The sequence below is a fragment of the Carcharodon carcharias genome, chromosome 20 (assembly GCF_017639515.1).
Source record: "Carcharodon carcharias isolate sCarCar2 chromosome 20, sCarCar2.pri, whole genome shotgun sequence".
Classification (NCBI taxonomy): domain Eukaryota; kingdom Metazoa; phylum Chordata; class Chondrichthyes; order Lamniformes; family Lamnidae; genus Carcharodon; species Carcharodon carcharias.
Window position 1 is genome coordinate 82,396,158 of NC_054486.1, and position 20,328 is coordinate 82,416,485.

General features: G+C 44.8%; 1 protein-coding gene across 2 annotated transcripts in view; it reads left to right on the forward strand.

The window, feature by feature from the left end:
- Positions 1-257: 257 nt before the first annotated feature.
- The window catches only part of spata7 (spermatogenesis associated 7), a 101,430-nt gene continuing 81,359 nt past the window's right edge, over positions 258-20,328 (forward strand). For both annotated transcript variants that reach the window (XM_041213833.1, XM_041213835.1), the window contains exon 1: positions 258-395. In XM_041213833.1, coding sequence (XP_041069767.1) covers positions 359-395 — 37 coding nt within the window. In that variant the 5' untranslated portion in view covers positions 258-358. The remainder of the gene's footprint in view (positions 396-20,328) is intronic.

The following is a 20,328-nucleotide window of genomic DNA, read 5'->3' on the forward strand; positions in this document are numbered from 1 at the left end:
TCCCATCTCCCCCCTCTCCCTCCTCCCCCTCTTCTCCCCCTCCCCCTCTCTCTCTCCCTCTCTCCCTCTCCCTCTCCCCCTCTCCCCGCTCCCCCCTCCTCCTCTCCCTCCCTCCCTCTCTCTCTCTCTCTCTCTCCCTCCCAGATGAAATCACATAACCCAGCCTAAGGCTCTATCACCAAGGTAACGATGACGCCCGGAGACGCGGCGCTGCTGCTCGGCCATTGGTTGCTGCTCCCAGCTTAAGTCAGCGGCAATGGCGGCTGGAGGATCATTGGGCGGCGCTGGGCCCGGGTCATGACGGTAATTAGCACCATAACTCAGGTTAAACCGGACTATGTGACACCCGATAGAGAGCATGGGAAAGATCGGCATCAAGATGGCTAACAAGAAAGGTAGGTGCTGGCGGCCGAGCTCGGTGTAGTGACAGCGGCCGCTGCTGAGTCAGGGTTTAAACTGAAGCGGGGTGATTACAGCCACAGCACCGTCCGCATTTCACCCCATCCGTGCAAATCACCCAGACGACTAGGCAGAAACATCTATCCTCAGCCCAGTGGTCAGCTGCATCTTTAATGTTTTCAAATACTTTGGTTTCACTTCATGCTCCAAGAGGGAAGACTGCCCGACATCAGACCCTAAATTTGCCTTTTACCGGTCCGAATTTCCTCCCGGTGCTGATATGGAATGCTGCATCTGATGTTGTCTTTTTATGTGTTTTGTATCTGTGGTGTACTTTCATGCGGTTCGCTCTCCCTTTCAGGCGGCTTTTTTCTCATTCACTTGCTTACTCACACAGTCTTCAGTGTCTGGCGAGTTTAACCAATTTACATTAGACATAAAAGTCAAGTCATTGGTGCAATTTAGATGTCGTGGGGGGTCCTAACACCTGGGGGCGTTTTCATACTTTTGAAAGCTGCTTTGATATTTGCCACACTTCCAGATGAATGTAGCTCCTATATAAGCTTTCTGGGTTACCAGCTATTTAGAATTTGGACAGTGTGGCATTGTAATAAATTAGCATGATGTCAGAGCCAGGGAGTATCTGTGTGTATGATTGGATGAATGTATTCTTTTATAAAAACAGAATAAGTAAATAATAAACCCCCTCAGTATTTATTAAATGGCACAAAGTAAACTTACAAAATCTAAGCTTTCTTTTTGGATTTCAACCTCTGAAGTCTCTTGTTGCTGTTGCATCATGAGAAGTGTGTGATGATGTCACAATGCATGTGTAAATTATACTTAAATTTGTCAGCAATGAAAAGTCTTTCCTACATTATCACCAGAAAATGGCCAATTGTAGAAGGATATTAATATGGAATAAGATTTTAGTGGTACTTATCTCAATGTGATAGTAACTTATTATACTCAAAATATACCAACATTGATTGTGTAAATGGAAGATACCATGATAGTACAACATTTAAACAGTAATTTAAAAATATATGGAAAAACTCAGCAGGTCTGACAGCATCTGCGGTTGTCTTAGTTCTGATGAAGGGTCATACGGACTCGAAACGTCAACTGTATCCCTCTGCATAAGACCATAAGACATAGGAGCAGAAATTAGGCTATTCAGCCCATCGAGACTGCTCCGCCATTCAATCATGGCTGATAAGTTTCTCAACCCCATTCTCCCGCCTTTTCCCCGTAACCTTCGATCCCCTTACCAATCAAGAACCCATCTATCTCAGTCTTAAATACACTCAATGACCTGGCCTCCACAACCTCCTGTGGCAATGAATTCCATAGATTCACCACTCTCTGGCTAAAGAAGTTTCTCCTCATCTCTGTTCTAAAGGGTCCCACGTCCACTCTTTCCAGGCCTTTCAGTATTCTGTAAGTTTCAATCAGATCCCCCCTCATCCTTCTAAACACCATCGAGTATAGACCCAGAGTTCTCAAACGTTCCTCATATGTTAAGCCTTTCATTCCTGGGATCATTCTCGTGAACCTCCTCTGGACCCTCTCCAGGGCCAGCACATCCTTCCTGAGATACAGGGCCCAAAATTGCTCACAATGTTCTAAACGTGGTCTGACCAGAGCCTTATAAAGCCTCAGCAGTACATCCCTGCTTTTATATTCTAGTCCTCTCGAAATAAATGTCAACATTGCATTTGCCTTCCTAACTACCGACTTAACCTGCAAGTTAACCTTAGAGAATCCTGGACTAGGACTCCCAAGTCCCTTTGCACTCCAGATTTCTGAATTCTCTCCCCATTTAGAAAATAGTCTAAGTCTCTATTCTTCCTACCAAAGTGCATGACCTCACACTTCCCCACGTTATATTCCACCTGCCACTTCTTTGCCCATTCTCCCAGCCTGACCAAATCCTTCTGCAGCCTCCCCGCCTCCTCAATACTACCTGTCCCTCCACCTATCTTTGTATCATCTGCAAACTTAGCCAGGATGCCCTCAGTTCCTTCATCTAGATCATTAATGTATAAAGTGAAAAGTTGTGGTCCCAACACTGACCCTGCGGAACTCCACTAGTCACTGGCTGCCATCCTGAGAAGGACCCCCTTATCCCCACTCTCTGCCTCCTGCCAGACAGCCAATCTTCTATCCATGCTAGTACCTTGCCTCTAACATCTTATCTTACTGAGCAGCCTCCTGTGCGGCACCTTGTCAAAGGCCTTCTGGAAGTCCAAGCAGATAACATCCATTGGCTCTCCTTTGTCTAACCTACTCGTTACTTCCTCAAAGAATTCTAACAGATTTGTCAGGCATGACCTCCCCTTGATGAAACCATGCTGATTTTGCTCTATTTTACCATGCACTTCCAAGTATTCTGAAATCTCATCCTTAATAATGGACTCTAAAATCTTACCAACGACCGAGGTCAGGCTAATCGGCCTGCAATTTCCTGTCTTTTGCCTCACTCCTTTCTTAAACAGGGGGGTTACATTAGCGATTTTCCAGTCATCTGGGACCCTCCCTGACTCCAGTGATTCCTGAAAGTTCGACACTAACGCCTCCACTATCTCTTCAGCTATCTCCTTCAGAACTCTGGGGTGTTATGCATCTGGTCCAGGTGATTTATCCACCTTCAGACCTTTCAGTTTTCCCAGCACCGTCTCCTTGGTAATGGCCACCATACTCACCTCTGCCCCCCGACTCTCTTGAACTTTGGGGATGTCACTCGTGTCTTCCACTGTGAAGACTGACGCAAAGTACCTATTCAGTTCCTCCGCCATTTATTTGTTCCCCACTACTACTTCTCCAGCGTCATTTTCCAGTGGCCCAATGTCCACTTTTGCCTCCCTCTTATTCTTTATATATCTAAAAAATCCCTTGCAATCTTCTTTTATATTACTGGCTAGTTTACCCTCATATTTAATCTTCTCCCTCCTTATTTCTTTTTTAGTTGTCCTCTATTGGTCTTTGTAGGCTTCCCAATCCCCTGGTTTCCCACTGCTCTTCGCTGCATTGTATGCTTCCTCTTTCGCTTTTATGCTGTCCCTGATTTCCCTTGTCAGCCATGATTGCCTCGTCCTCCCTTTAGTATGCTTCTTCTTCCTAGGGATGAATTTTTGCTGTGTCTCCCAAGTTACTCCCAGAAACTCCTGCCATTGCTGTTCCACTGTCTTTCCTGCTAGGCTCATCTCCCAGTCAATTCTGGCCAGCTCCTCCCTCATGTCACTGTAGCTGCCTTTATTCAACTGTAATACCGTTACATCTGATTGCAGCTTTTTCCTCTCAAATTGCAGGTAAATTCTATCATATTATGGTCACTTCCTCCTAAGGGTGCCTTCACCTTAAGCTCCCTTATCAAATCTGCCACATTACACATCACTAAATCTAGAATTGCCTGTTCCCTAGTGGGCTCCACCACAAGCTGCTCCAAAAAGCCATCTTGTACACATTCCACAAACTCTTTCTTTTTCTTGGGATCCACCACCAACCTGATTTTCCCAGTCTCCTTGCATATTGAAATCCCCCATGATCACTGTAACCTTGCCTTTCTTACACACCTTTTCTATCTCATGGTGTATCTCGTGCCCCTGACTACTATTCGGAGGCCTGTACATAACTCCCGTTATGGTTTTTATACCTTTGCGGTTCCTCAACTCTACCCACTCAGATTCTACGTCATCTGACCCTACATCATTTCTTGCTATCGATTTAATTTCATTTCTTACTAACAAAGCAACCCCACCCCCTCTGCCAACCTGCCTATCTTTTCGATAGGATGTATATCCTTGGATATTTAGCTCCCAGTCCTGATCCCCTTGCAGCCATGTCTCCGTAATGCCCACCACATCATACCTGCCAATTTCAATCTGTGCCACAAGCTCATTTACTTTATTTCGTATACTGCGTGCATTCAGATACAGCACCTTCAGTCCTGTATTTCCTATCCCCTTTCTCACTGTCGTCCCTTTATCTGATGTGCTTGAAGTTAGACTCCTAGCCGTTTCCAAACACTCTGTCCAATTTTGTGTTCTGGAGATTTTAATAGCCTCTCCTGGGCTTTCCTTTCTTTTCAGCTTTTTCATAATTTTCCATGAAGTTGAATCCACACCCCACATGCTAACCTGCTGCTTTGTTTCCCATTAGTCATACTTCTTGGAGTTTTACCCTCCTATACACACACACACACACACACACACACACACACACACACACACACACACACACACACACACCCCCCCCACCCCCACCCCCCCACCCCGGGCCTTTCTACTTTAAAGTCCTATTGACCACCCTATTTACCCTTTTCGCTAGAACATTGGTCCCAGATCGGTTCAGGAGGAGACCGGCCAAACGGTACAGATCCCTCCTGTTCCAATACTGATGCCAGTGCCTCACAAAATGGAACCCCTCTTTCCCGCATCATTTCTTTAGCCACGTGTTTACTTCACTTATTCTCGTATCCTTATGCCAATTTGCACATGGCTCAGGTAGTAATCCAGAGATTATAACCCTTGAGGACCTGTTCTTTAATTTAGTTCCTAGTTCCTGATAATCCCCAAACAGGTCCTCTTTCCTAGTCTTACCTATATTATTTGTCCCGACGTGGACCACAATAACTGGATCCTCCCCCTCCCTCTCCAATATCCTTTCAAGCTGGCCAAAGATGTCCCTCACCCTGACACCGGGCAGGCAACATACCATGCGGGACTCTCAATCCTGTTTACAAAGGAAGCTATCAATTCCCCTAATTATAGAATCCCCTACAACTACCACTTGTCTTTTCGCAACCCCCTCTTGAATGGCCTCCTGTACCATGGTGCTGTGGTCAGCTGGCTCATCCTCCCTACAGCCCTCTTCCTCATCCACACAGGGAGCAAGCACCTCGTACCTACTCTCCACAGATGTTGTCAGACCTGCTGAGTTTTTCCAGATATTTTTGTTTTTGTTCTAGATTTCCAGCATCTGCAGTATTTTGCTTTTAATTTAATAATATAGTTGGGTGTCTGACATGCACAGAAACCTATCACCAGGTTTACTGAAAAACTCATATATGTGGAGTTTTGGTCCACCGAATGTAGTGTGCACATTGTCTTCTGTAGGGACTTACTACATTGAATTAAGCCGCAGAAAACTTGAGTTGACAAAGGCCAGTTCTTAACTGACACCATGATATATGGAGAGAGTTAATCAGCTAAAAACTGCACAGAACAGTGGTAACCTGGTAAACCATGCTTACAAAGGCAGGTCAGAGGCTTGGTAATTTGTCAAATGGGCATCATCTCTTGACCCTTCAAAGTCTCTCCGCTATCGACAAGGCTCAAGTCAGGAGTGTGATGGAATACTCAGCTCTTGCCTGGATGAGTGCAGCCACAAAAACACTAAAAAAAGCAAGAGCAAAGCAGTCCACTTCGTTGCCACCTCTGTCACTGAACTCAGTCTAAAATCCTTTCCACCACTGGTACTTAGTGCGAATTTCAACCACATTTTTCAAGATGTGCTTCAGCATGTCACCAAGCTTACTTTGGCAGCATCTACCTTCCCATGACCTATTGGAACACCACCAATTGCAAGTTTCTTTCCAAGTCACACACCATCCTGATTTGAATATATCCCACTGTTCCTATATTGTTGTTGGGTCAAAATCATGGAATTTTCTAGGTAACACAGTGATGGGAGCACCATCATCACAATTACTGTATCATTTCAAGGAGTAGACTCGCTGTCTTTCAGGACAACTAAAGATTGTCAATAAATGTGTTCTTCCCAGAACCTCCACCATCCCTAGATCAAATTTATAAAGAAAAGATAGTCTGATTTCACACCTGATCCAAAATACTTTTAACTGAATTGTTTTGGCTAATTTATATATTGAAAAAAAGGTTATTTTTCCTAAAGTCTGGGCCTGATGGAACTGTAGGCAGCAATCTTGTTGAGTATCATACCTTTATTTCCAAGATATTAGCATGTTAAAATAATTTGTTTTCTTCAAAGAAGTTTTGTAGCAGAACCAGGTGCCTTGGTTCTGAAGAAAGATCATTAGCCTAAAACGTTAACTCTGTTTTTCTTTCCACAGATGCTATCAGACCTGCTGAGTTTTTCCAACATTTTCTATCTTTATTACCTTGATTCTGGAAATCCATGCCTACAATCCCAGTAATTCTGCCAGGATTACAAGTGCCAGTGTCCTCCAGTGCTGATTCTACTGGAGTTTGTGGGGTCAGCAGGAAGACACCTAATTTACATGGGGCTGGCTGTACCCACACCACTGCTGGCATGTTTCTGGTGTCCATCTGCCATGTTTTAAAGTTGTTCTTTGGATGTGGGTGAAGTTGGCAAGTCTACATTTATTGACCATTTATTGACTTTAGATAGTGGTGGTGGACCCTCTTCTCGATCTGCTTATTGTAGGCCATTAAGCCCCTCAAGCTTGATCTGCTGACATTCAATGAGGTCATGGTTGATTTGCAGCTTAACTCCATATATGGGCTTGTGTCAATAGTACTTTTGCAATAATGTTACAGCATTCCATAATATTGATCCAGAGACAGTGATCAACAGCAAATTCTGTCCTTGTCTGGATGGTATGTGACTTAGATGGGAATTTAGTGGATGGCAATCCCATTGCATTTTTGCTTTTTCCCTTGTTGGTAAAGGTTTCAGGGAGGCAGGGAGTGTGCTGTTGAAATAACCTTGGTGAGTTGCTGTGGTGCATCCTGCAAATCAAAGATATGATGACTCCCCTCACCTGGCACACCTCATCCTGGAGGTTCCACTTGCACCCATCTTGTCTCACGGTGCACTAGCCTGGTGTAATTTACTAGGTCCTTACCTAGCTCATGAACTGAGTCCAGTTCCTGAGTTTGTGTCTATCATTATTGGCCTTGTAAGGAGCTGGTAAATCTCTGACTTACATAGTTCTACATAGGGCAGAAGAGCCTTAAAAGAGGGAGAGTTGCAAGGTTGGAGGTGGGTGGGAGGGTGCAGGGTGGGACCCTACCTCCCCCTGATTTAGTTTGGAGCAGGATGGTTTGCAGGCAGCCTTCCCAAATGGTCACCAATTGAGGTCCTTGTGAGCAATTAGGGGCTTCAACCCACTGATGACCAGTGGCAGGCAGAGGATATGCATGTGGGGAGATTGACCTGCAACCTGTCAGGTTTGTTTGAGCCCTGCAGTGGGGAGAGGGTGGTGAGATTCCACGTTCAAAGACACTCAGTGCCTTATTGACAGCCCCAGCATTGGGAGTAGGTGGTGGTGCTGAGAGTCACCTCCATGCCCTTTCCCCAAGGAAATCTGGACCCAACTTCCCAGTTTGCTGACTTATAACATCATGCCACCATATTGGTGGCATTGCTGGTAATTAAGAGTTGCAGGCCTCTCTGATTAGCCAGCAGATCTCAGGGCAGGATTTCTGCCCTGCTGGGAGACATTCAGCAATTAAATGTCCGCTGAGGAGCTGGGAACTCCAGCGGCAGGGATCCCGCTGCCAGTGGTAGAATTAACTCCCTTGGGATCCTGTGCCGTCAATTTTGGTGGCAGATTAAGACGCCCCCACCCCACCATCTTCATTAAATTCTGTCTATAGTGTAAACAGCAGAGAAGCAGGCAATTCAACCTAATGGTCTGTGCCGGTGTTTATTCCTCACATGAGCTTCCTCCTACCATTCTTCTAACCCCATCAACACATCCTCTATCTCTTTCTCTCTCGTGTTTATCTCGCTTGCTGTAGATTGGTAGAAATTGGCACACTTGTAATTGGGTCATATTCTGGGAGATTCTGCTGGACTCCCATTTAGTTGCAGTAAGGAATTTGGCAGAATCCTCCCCCCCCCCCCCCCCCCCCCGCCCCAAAGGAAACCTTGCTTGTCCTGCAATCTACCCTTAATGTCACCATTAGCACATTCCTTAGATAATATCAACACCCCTTTGTCCTTTTGTTTATGACATCTTTGGCAATTTCTTTTTTGCCTCCACCTATCACTGGCCCTCTATCTAGCTTTACCTGTCCCATCCCCCTCAACCAGCTTATATTTCACCACATTTCTATATTTCCTTAGTTCTGATGAAGAGTCATACAGACTTGAAACATTAACTGTATTCCTCTCCGCAGATGCTGTCAGACCTGCTGAGTTTTTCCAGCTATTTTTGTTTTTGTTTCAGATTTCCAGCATCCGCAGTATTTTACTTTTATCTTCAGCACAATTGCCGGAATGTTGTCAGGGCCCATAACTGTTGCAGTGTCCAGTGTTTTCAGCCGTTTCTTGATATCACGTGGAATGAATCACATTAGCTAAAGACTGGCATCTGTGGTGCTGGGGACCTGAGGAGGAGGCAGAGATGGATCATCCACTTGGCACTTCTGGCTGAAGATGACTGCAAATGCTTCAGCCTTCGCTTTTGCACTGATGTGCTGGGCTCCCCCATTATTGAGGATGAGGATGTTTGGGCAGCCTCCTCCTCCAGTGAGTTGTTTAATTGTCCGCCACCATGCACGACTGGGTGTGGCAGGGCTGCAGACATCTGATCCATTGCTAGTTGGATCACTTAGTTCTGTCCATTGCTTGCTGCTTAAGCTGTTTGACATGCGAGTATACCTATGTTGTAGTTTCACCAGACTGACACCTCATTTTTAGGTATGCTTGGTGCTGCTCCTGGCATGCCCTCCTGCACTCTTCATTGAACCAGGGTTGATTCCTCCGGCTTGATGGTAACGGTAGAGCGGGGGACATTTCGGGCCATGAGATTGTGACTGTGTACAATTCTGCTGCTGCTGGTGGCCCACAGTGCCTCAGGATGGCCACTAATCTGTTTGAAATCTATCCCATTTAGCACAGTGGTGGTGCCACACAACATGATGGAGGGTATTCGCAATGTGAAGATGGGACTTTGTCTCCACTAGAACTGTGTGGTAGTCACACCTACCAATACTATCTTGAACAGATGCACCTGCGACAGGTAGATTTGTGAGGATGAGGTCAAGTAGGTTTTCCCCCTCTTGTTGGTTCCCTCACCACCTGCCACAGACCCAGTCTAGCAGCCATATGGTGCTACCAAACCACTCTTGGTGGTGGACTTTGAAGTCCCCAACCAGAGTACATTCTCTGCCCTTGCACTCTTAGTGCTTCCTCCAAATGGTGTTCAACATGGAGGAGCGCTGATTCATCAGCTGAGGGGGGAAGGTAGGTGGTAACTACCTTTGCCCATGAGACTTCATGGGGTCCAGAGTCGATATTGAGGACTCCCAGGGCAACTCCCTCCCAACTGTATACCACTGTGCCACCACCTATTGTCACCAACAGGACAGACCTGGGGATGGCGATAATGGTATCTGGGACATTGTCTGTAAGGCACGATTCCGTGATTATGACTATGTCAGGCTGTTGCTATGACTAGTCTGTGGGAAAGCTCTCCCAATTTTGGCACTAGCCCTCAGATGTTAGTAAGGAGGACATTGCAGGGTTGACAGGGCTGGGTGTTATGTCCACTGCCTAGGTCCTTCCAGTTTCATTCCATTTTTTAGATTTTGTAGTGATTTGACACAACTGAGTTGTTTGCTAGGGCATTTAAGTGTCAACCACATTGCTGTGGGTCTGGAGTCACATAGACCAGATGGTAGATTTCTTTCTCGAAAGGACATTAGTGAACCAGATGAGTTTTCATGGCATTTGACAATGGTGTCATGGTCACCATTAGAGTAGCTTTCAATTGAATTCAAATTCCACCAGCTGCCGTGGTGGGATTTGAATCCATTTCCCTATAGCATTAGCCTGGGCCTCTGCGGTACTAATCCAGTGACATTATCACTGTGACACAACCTCCCCTGACTTGGCACCAGATTAAAATTAACTTTGGAAAAGACGAAATTCATGTCACAAAAACGCCTAGATCTTTGAGAGCAGCTTTCTTCAAGGTCAGCAGCAAGTGCTGTTGCTTTGTACTGACTGCAAAATTCAGAGCAGTGTATTTTTCTAAACCACTATTAGAAGGGACATGGCCATCAGATGTTCAAATCAACAAGATTTCTCCAGTTCCTATGTGTTTTTCTTATTTTGGACTGTAGATACAAATCAAATTAAGCCTTATATATTTCTGTGATTGACTATTAAATTGCAGAAGGAACATTGCCTAGATAAAACAGCAGCTGCTGTGTTCAAACAGTAATGACAGTCAGTACAAAATTAATTTCTTGCAAATTATCACTCTTGGGAACGTCAATGTAATTTAAATCCATCACCATTAAATGAAATAATTCGAGAGATTGTAATTCTAAGTGACTTTGTCTAAAATTAATTGCAACATGCTTTGCTAAATCAAAGCGATGTTTCTTCTGATTCTTCTGAACATCTTACTAACGTGCTGAATATAGTTTTCACATAAGTGATTTTAAGACTGATTCCAATAAGAACATTTAATCACAGTTCCTTTTGTCTTAATCACCATGCTCAAAGTGAATGGCGTAATGATGCTATAAGTCATCATTCTGGAGAGTAGGGCCAAGGTTTCCTTTGGGGGGTGGTGGTGGGTGGGAGGATTCTGCCAAATTCCTTACTGCAACTAAATGGGAGTCCAGCAGAATCTACCAGAATATGACCCAATTACAAGTGTGCCAATTTCTACCAATCTATAGCAAGCGAGATAAACACGAGAGAGAAAGAGATAGAGGATGTGTTGATGGGGTTAGAAGAATGGTAGGAGGAAGCTCATGTGAGGAATAAACACCGGCACAGACCATTAGGTCGAATTGCCTGCTTCTCTGCTGTTTACACTATAGGCAGAATTTATTGAAGTTGGTGGGGTGGGGGAGTCTTAATCTGCCACCAAAATTGATGGCACATTCGTCAGCCTGATTTCCAGGATCCCAAGGGAGTTAATTCTACCACTGGCAGCAGGATCCCTGCCGCTGGGGTTCCCAGCTCCTCAGCGGACATTTAATTGCTGAATGTCTCCCAGCAGGGCAGAAATCCTGCCCTGAGATCTGCTGGCTAATCAGAGAGGCCTGTAACTCTTAATTACCAGCAATGCCACCAATATGGTGGCATGATGTTATAAGTCAGCAAACTGGGAAGTTGGGTCTAGATTTCCTTGGGGGGGCGGGTTCTGTAGGATGAAGGTCTTTGGGAGGGGTCATCGGTGAGGTGAGGGAGCTGGGTCAGAGGAAAGGGCATGGAGGTGACTCTCAGCACCATTACCTACTCCCAATGCTGGGGCTGTCAATAAGGCACTGAGTGTCTTTGAACGTGGAATCTCGCCCCCCTCTCCCCACCCTAGGGCTCAAACAAACCTGACGGGTTGTAGATCATAAGGTCAGAAGTGGGAGTATCCGCTGATTGCACATTGTTCCGCACCATTCATGACCACTCAGATACTGAAGCAGTACATGTTCATAAACAGCAAGACTTGGACAATATTCAGGCTTGGGCTGACTAGTGGCAGGTAACATTCGTGCCATGCAAGTGCCAGTCAATGACCATCTCCAACAAGAGAGAATCTAACCATCTTCCCTTGACATTTAATGGCATTGCCATCGGTGAATCCCATGCTATCAACATCTTGGGGGTTACCACTGACCAGAAACTGAACCAAACCAACCATATATATACTGTGACTACAAAAGCAGGTCAGATGCTAGGAATTCTGTAGGGAGTAACTCACCTCCTGACTCCCCGACGCCTGACCAACATCTACAAGGCATAAGTCAGGAGTGTGATGGAATACTTTCCACTTGCCTGGATGAGTGCAGCTCCAACAACACTCAAGAAGCTCGACACCATTCAGGACAAAGCAGCCCACTTGATTGGCACCCCATCCATCACCTTAAACATTCACTCCCTCCACCATCGATACACAGTGGCAGCAGTGTGTATCATCTCCAAGATGCACTGCAGGAATTTACCAAAGGCTCCTTTGACAGCACCTTCCAAACTAATGACCTCTCCCACCTAGGGCAAGAGCAGCAGATGCATGGGAACACCACCACCTGCAAGTTTCCCTCCAAGTCATACACCACTCTGACTTTGAACTATATCACCATTCCTTCACTGTCGCTGGGTCAAACGCTTGTAACCCTCTTCCTAACAGCACTGCGGGTGTTCCTACAACACATGGACTGCAGCGGTTCAAGAAAGCAGCATTCCACACCTTCTCAAGTGCAATTAAGGATGGGCAATAAATGCTGTCCTAGCCAGCGAAGCCCACATCCCATGAACAAATTTTTTTTTAAAAATGTCAAGGGACCTCCAGGCATCCAGAAACAGTGGTGTTATCAGGCAGGCTAAGAAGTGATGACATGAAGAATTTTCACAGACAGCAAACCAGGGAGTATAATGCACTGATTATCCTCAACTATGTTATAAATGTTACAGAGAGCGAAATAAAGATTGGGGCATACACATTAAAAGCTGAAATATCATTAACTTTAAAAAATATATTTTTATTGTTTTAAAAAGTAAATTTTTATCTGAAAGGAAAAAATAAATCTTTATGTAGAAAAATGAAGTTTTATATAGAAAAATATAGTTTTCTAGAGGTAAAGAGGTTCTTGAGCAGTAGATATGATTTATTACGATGTTAAAAACCTCCTACACCTTATTGAGTGTGCATTTTAACAAAGCGTGATGTTTCAGCAAGATTTCCAGAAGATTTCAGTCTATGGGGACTTCAACAGCTCACTCTGTGTAGAAGCAGGGAATCACTGACAACTTTTGGATTCCCATGTTTAATTGTGCATGTGCGGATGCCAAAAGCTGCTGTTAGTTTCACAGTTGTAATGACAGCAAATGCTGACTATTTTGCTGTCTTTACAACTGAAAGATTTGGGCCATTCTATATTTGTCAGATGTAATGGGAATACATATCTGATGAACATGATCTTGGTGATCAGTTAGGACTAAAAATAGAATTGGAGATGTTGCAATGGGGCACTATTGTTGGCACTGGATATAGGGTATGGGCCCTGATAACATCCAGGTGGTACTGCAGAAAACTTGTGCTCCAGAACTAGCAGGACCATTAGCCAAGCTGTTTCAGCGCAGCTACAACACTGGCATCTACCGGACATAGTGAAACATTATCCAGCTATGTCCTGTCAGCAAGAAGCAGGGCAGATCCACTCTGGAAAATTACTGCCCCATCACTCTACTTTAAACCATCAGCAAAGTGGTAGAAGGTGTTATCAAGCAGCACCTACTTAGCAATAACCTACCCACCGATGGTCAGTTTTGGTTCTGCCAGGGCCATTCAGCTCCAAACCTCATTACAGCCTTGGTCCAAACATGGACAAAAGAGCTGAATTCCAGAGATGGGGTGAAAGTGAATGCCCTTGACATCAAAGAAAATTAGGGATGGGCAATAAAAAATGCAGTGACATCCACATTCTGTGAATGAATAAGTAGTGAATGGTCTATAGCCAGGGTGGGGAACAAGGGTAGCAGAGGTGCCAGTTCATTACGGAACATGGTCACACATGAGTTCTGCTGTGGCGGATTTGGGTGACAAATTCAATGGGCTGCTTTCAGAAGGAGGTTGACGGGTATGCATAATGAAATGCTTGCTGCTTTGGCAAGCCTGCCAGAAAGCCTGCATTCATTGTCAAGGAGCATGGAGGAGTCTGACACCAACTTGACACAGGGCTTGCACAGAGCTTTGAGCTCAATCCTCCAATGTGGAAGTGTTGGCCAATTCTATTAGCACACTTATGGACTCAACCATGATTCAGCCTCTGATGTCCAATGTCTGAGCTTCCACCGCAGTAACAGCAACTTGTATTACTATAATGCCTTTAATATACTACTGTATCTAATATAACCACAGCATTTTGAGAGAGTCACAACTGAGTTGGGCTGGTCATGTAGCCAGAATGCCTGACACTCGCTTGCCGAAGCAAATCTTCTAAGGAGAGCTTGAGTCTCGAGTTCCCTGTTATGGCGGTCAAAGCAAGTGCAATGAGACACTCTGAAGACTTCACTTACTCTTAGGATATTGACTTTGAATCCTGGAAGATGTTTGCCTTGGATCACTGCACCAAGCATGACCAAATAAAACTGGTGCGGTCCCCTTTGAAAATAAACAGATATCAAAGGCAGACAGAAAATGCGAGGAGAGGAAATCCCAAGCCAGCAACTTGTCCAAAGCTCAGTCGTCTGTGATATACTTACTGTCCTAGTTGCAGCAGAACCTTCTGGGGCCAGATCGGCCTTAGCAGTCACCTATGTGCCTACCGCAACCCTATCAAACAACCAACATGCTGAACATGGTCATCTTTGCCTTGAAGGACAAACAGGAGACATCAAAGGCCCTTCAGGTGTTATAAAACAAAACATGATACTGAGCCACATAAGGTGTTATTAAGGCAGATGGCCCAAAGCTTGGTCAAAGAAATAGGCATTAAGGAGAGTCTTAAAGGAGGAAGGAGAGGTAGAGAGGCAGGCAATTAGGGATGGGCAATAAAAATGCTGGTCTAGCCTGTGACGCCCATGTCCTGTGAAATAATTAAAAAAGAGATGTTTAGGGAGAAAGTTCCAGAGCTTGGGGCCCGGGCAGCTGGAGGCTGTGGTGAAGCAGTTAAAGATACGCAAGAATTAAATGAGCGCAGATGGTTGTGGAGTTGGAGGAATTACAGAAATAGGGAGTGGTTTGAAAACAAAGATCAGAATTTTAAAATCAAGGTAGTGTTTGACTGGGAGCCATTGTACATTTGAAAGCACAGGAACGAAGGATACGAGTAAAGACAATGTCAGGATGCTGAGTGGAAGCTTAGAGTGCTCTCATGCACGCTTCGAGTTCCTCTCATGCAATCTCAGCTCGCTGCCTTAAGCTCAGACTGCTTTTGTGCAAAACTGAGCTTGCTGCCACACAAGCTTCAGGTGGCTGCCGTTGTAGCTGTAGAAGCAAGTGTTTAAAGGGGTTTACAGCCACAGCAGGCCAGCATTCTGTCCTCCAACTAATTGCTAGGATTGAGGCACTGCCTGTGGGAGTGACAGTGGCTCAGTGGAGGATGAACTTGCTATCTTCTCTCCGGATGATAACATTTGTCCTCTCATTATTGTCACTCTGCCAATGCCCCTGTCTGTCAGCAACCAGTGCAAACTGCTGTTGCCCATGCGGAGGTGGTGCAGTCCAGAGCTGGGCTTTCTAAGACAAGGCTGCTTCTGATCATCCTGCAAGGCCATCTGCTGTTTCGCCCATTGAAAGCCAGAAGCCTTATTCTAGCTATACTGCACCCACTGAGGTAGCACTACATAAGAGAACTAGACCAGGTAAAGGCATATGAAGGATGGACACTAAGGGAATTCACAGAGTGATTTGCTGTTTTATGTGTGCAATATGGCATGGTTTGATTTATAAATTTGATTTGAACTATTTATTTTGTGATGGCTTTTATTTTAGTGTTGTGGCCGAGAGAATGGTGAGATGGACAACAGTGGAAAGGTAAGATTTGGGACTGTTGGTGAATGGAGAATTGGAGTTTCACTTACTGGTATTACAGCCAGATGAGTCAATCACAGCCAGCCTGGACAGAAAGGAGCTATGTTAGTTGCCTCTTCCTTTTCTTCCTGCTTCTCCTCCTTTCAAGGGCTGATGATAGCAAGGTTGTACAGCATGCAGCAGACCACTTGGGATCGCAATGCCTGCTCTGTCAAGTACTGCAGGACCGTTCCAAAGATCCCTAAGATCTGCTCTGCCACATCTTGTGTGGCAGCATGACTTTTTTATGTATGCATGCATGCTGCCAATGTGTGCATGGGTAGCACAGTGGAGTCATGAGCCATGTCACCAAAGGACAGCCTTGTCCCCCATAACTTCAGAGTTGAAGCAACATGCTTGCAGTCATTGGCACTGAAACATGAGGAAGCCTGTAATCCCTATGAAGCCACACTCTGCCTGCTTTTCTCTGGCAGGAGAAAATGAAATATATTCACTGGTTTTAGAATACAAAGCCTTAGCAACCTCCCTTATGCAGCATTGAACAGCAAACTGGGAGATGTTACAAATATCACCTGCTCTAGACTGGACTGAGCCAGACATACAAAGGTCATAGCCACAGTCATCATCACAGCCCCTGGTAATGTTGTTCTTGGCCTACATTCTGGCTGAAGCAGGGTAAGTGCCATTTCAGTGAGGATGCCCTTAGTTTGGCCCAATGTTCCTCACTGAGATTCAGGTAGGAGAATTGCTGCTTGGACATCCTGAGTAGATATGGCCTCCTGCTGAGAGTACTCCACCTCTTCCTCCCTCAAATAGCTTGCTTTGCTCATTGTCCCTGTCATGCTCTAGTCCAAGGGGAGCACACACCATTACACCATGTCCGGAAGCAGGTAGTTTGTACAGAATCCTTGAAGTCAGGATAAATCTTTAGCACATGCCCCACCACTCCTCCCTGTAGACTTCAGCAACTTTAAAGACCTCTGGAAATCACTGAACATTCCTGCAATTCCATCACGAGCCAATGGGAACCAACGAGCAATTAACTTGTAAGCAATTGATGTTCCATTTAGATGGCTCTTGGTGGGGTGAGAAGGTCCCTTCCTGCTGCTGAACACATGTTTAGTTAAGTGAGGGCATTAGCTGAGGCATTGAGCTCCAAAGTGGCAGTTCTGGCTTCAAATCAATGTTGCAACACTGATTGTCCTCATGATCTGCCTATTCCGCATAGTTGCGCCGGATACAAACAGCAGACACGCCATGTCCTCAGCATAATGGTGGACAACATAGCTTGCACCAGAAATGTGCCATCTTGGAGGCAAAATGGCACTTGCCACGCTGAATAAACAGCTGCTAAGGAGCTGAACTCTGAAGCCATACTGTCTTGGTGTGTGATGTGCAAGAAGGCATATCTTATTTATGCTGTCAACTGTACCTGGTTGTACATTCTCTACAGGAGAGAACTTGCACCCAGCTTTTCTCTTCTAACAGCTAATTTGCAATGTTAAGAGAATGTGAACAGAAACATCTGGTTAGGTGACAGCTGGAGTATCGTGTTCTACATTATAACAGTGACTGCACTTCAAAAGTATTTCATTAGCTGTAAACTGCTTTGGGATATCATGAGGCCATGAAAGGTGTTCAGCTCATGCACTTCTTTCATTTTTTTCACTTCTGCTCGGAACACTGTAGGAAGTATGAACATAAGAAATAGGGGCAGGAGTAGGCCATTTGGCCTGTCGAAGCTGCTCCATGATTCAAACATCATGGCTGATCATCTACCTCTTGCGCCATCTTTCTCACTATCCCCGTATCCTTTGATGTCATTAGTATCCAGAAATATATCAATTTCTGTCTTGAACATGCTCAATGATTGAGCTTTCTCAGCCTTCTGGGTTAGAGAATTCCAAAGGTTCACCAACCACCTGAGTGAAGAAATTCCTCCTCATCTCGGGTTTAACTGGCTTGTCCTTTATCCTGACACTGTATACCCTGGTTCTAAACAACCAGCCAGGGGAGACATCCTATCCATATCTACTCTGTTATGCCCTGTAGGAATTTTGTAAGTTTCAATGAGATCACCTTTTATTCTTCGAAACTCTAGAGAATACAGGCCCAGTTTCCTCAATCTCTCCTCATGAGACAATCCCACTACTTTTTTTTTATTCATTCATGGGGTATGGGCATTGCCAGCTAGGCCAGCATTTATTGCCCAACCCTAATTCCCCTTGAGAAGGTGGCAGTGAGCTGCCTTCTTGAACTGTTGCAGTCCATGTGCTGCAGGTACACCCAAAGTGCTGTTGGGGGAGGAAGTTCAGGATTTTGACCCAGTGACAGTGAAGGAACGGCGATATATTTCCAAGTAGGATGGTGAATGGCTTGAAGGGGAATTTCCAGGTGGTAGTGTTCCAATGCATCGGCTTCCCTTGTCTTTCTAGATGGTAGCGGTCGTGAGTGTGGAAGAAACTGTTTATGGCATCTTGGTGAGTTCCTGCAGTGTACCTGGTAGATGATACACACTACTGCTACTGTGCGTTTGTGGTGAAGGGAGTGAATGTTTGTGGATGGGGTGCCAATCAAGTGGGTTGCTTTGTCCTGAATGGTGTCAAGATGCTTGAGTGTTGTTGGAACTGCACTCATCCAGGCCAGTGGAGAGTATTCCATCAAATTTCTGGCTTGTGCCTTGTAGATGGTGGACAGGATTTGGGGAGTCAGGAGGTGAGTTACACTCCACAGGATTCCTAGCCTCTGACCTGCACTTGTAGCCTCAGTATTTATATGGCTCATCCAGTTCAGTTTCTGGTCAAAGGTAATCCCCCCAGGATGTTGATAGTGGGGGATTCAGCGATGGCAATGCCATTGAATGTCAAGCACAATGGTTAGATTCTTTCTTGTTGGAGATGGTCATTGTCTGGCACTTCTTTGGTGTGAATGTTACTTGCCACTTTTCAGCCCAAGCTTGGATATTGTCGAGGCCTTGTTGCATTTAGACATGGACTGCTTCAGTATCTGAGGAGTCATGAAGGTGCTGAACATTGTGCAATCATCATCAAACATCCACCTCTGACCTTAGAATGGAAGTAAGGTCATTGATGAAGCAGCTGAATCCCATGGATTACTCTGGTGAATCTCTATCGCATTCCCTCCATGGCAAATACACCCTGCCTTAGATAAATAGACCAAAACTGTACACACTGCTCCAGGTGCAGTCTCATCAAGGCTATAAGACTTTATTCCTGCATTCAAATCCCCTTGTGATGAAGGCCAACACATTAATTGCCTTCCTAACTGCTTCGGCACCTGCCTGCTAGGTTTTAGTGACTCATGAACAAGGACACCTTTGTACATCAACTCTTCCCAACCTCTCACTATTTAAGGAATACTCTGTCTTTCTGTTTTTTTTTAACCAAAGTGGATAACTTCACACTCATTCACATTATATTCCATCTGCCATGTTCTTGCCCATTCACTTAGCCTGTCCAAGTTCCTTGAAGCCTCCTTGCATCCTCCTCACAACTCATATTTCCACCTAGGTTTGTGTCATCACATTTGGAAATATTATATTTGGTCCCCACATCCAAATCATTTATATAGATTGTGAACAGCGATGGTCCAAGCACTGATCCTTGCAGTACCCACTAGTAACAGCCTGCCATCTTGAGAATAATCCATTTATTTCTACTCTCTGTTTTCTGTCTGTTATCCAATCCTCAACCCATAGTAGTATATTACCCCCAATCCCATGTGCTCTAATTTTGTTTACTACCTCTTGTGTGGGACCTTATCGAAACGTTCTGAAGATCCAAATATGCCACAACCACTGGTTCTCCTTCATCTATGTTACAAGTAACATCCTCAAAAAACTTGAACAGGTTTGTCAAACATGATTTCCCTTTCATAGATTCATATTGATGCTGCCTAACCATATAATTATTTTCCAAGTGTCTAGTTATCATATCTTTTATAACAGATTCTAGCATTTTTTCATATTACTGACATCAAACTAACAGGCCTGTAGTTCTCAGTTTTTCACTCCCTCCCTTCATAAATAGCAAATAACATTTGCTACTTTCCAGTCTGCAGGAACATTTCCAGAATCTGTAGAATTTTGAAAGATACCCACCAGTGCATCCACTATCTCTTTAGCCACCTCCTTCAACACTCTGGGATGCAGCACATCTGGTCCAGAAGATGTATCAACATTTAATCCCATTAATTTTTTGAGTATTATCTCATTATACTAATTTCTTTCAGTCCTCATTTTCACTAGTCCCTAGGTTCTGTAGAGTTTCTGGAGGATTTTCCGTATCTTCCCCTGTGAAGACAGACACAAAGTAATTGCTTAGTTTCTCTGCCATTTCCCTACTCTCTAGCATAAATTGTCCTGTCTCTGCCTGAAATGGACCCACATTTGTCCTTGCTAATCTTTTCCTTTTCACACACTAAAGAAGCTTTTTTGGTCGGCCTTTATATTATTCGCTACCTTGCAGTCA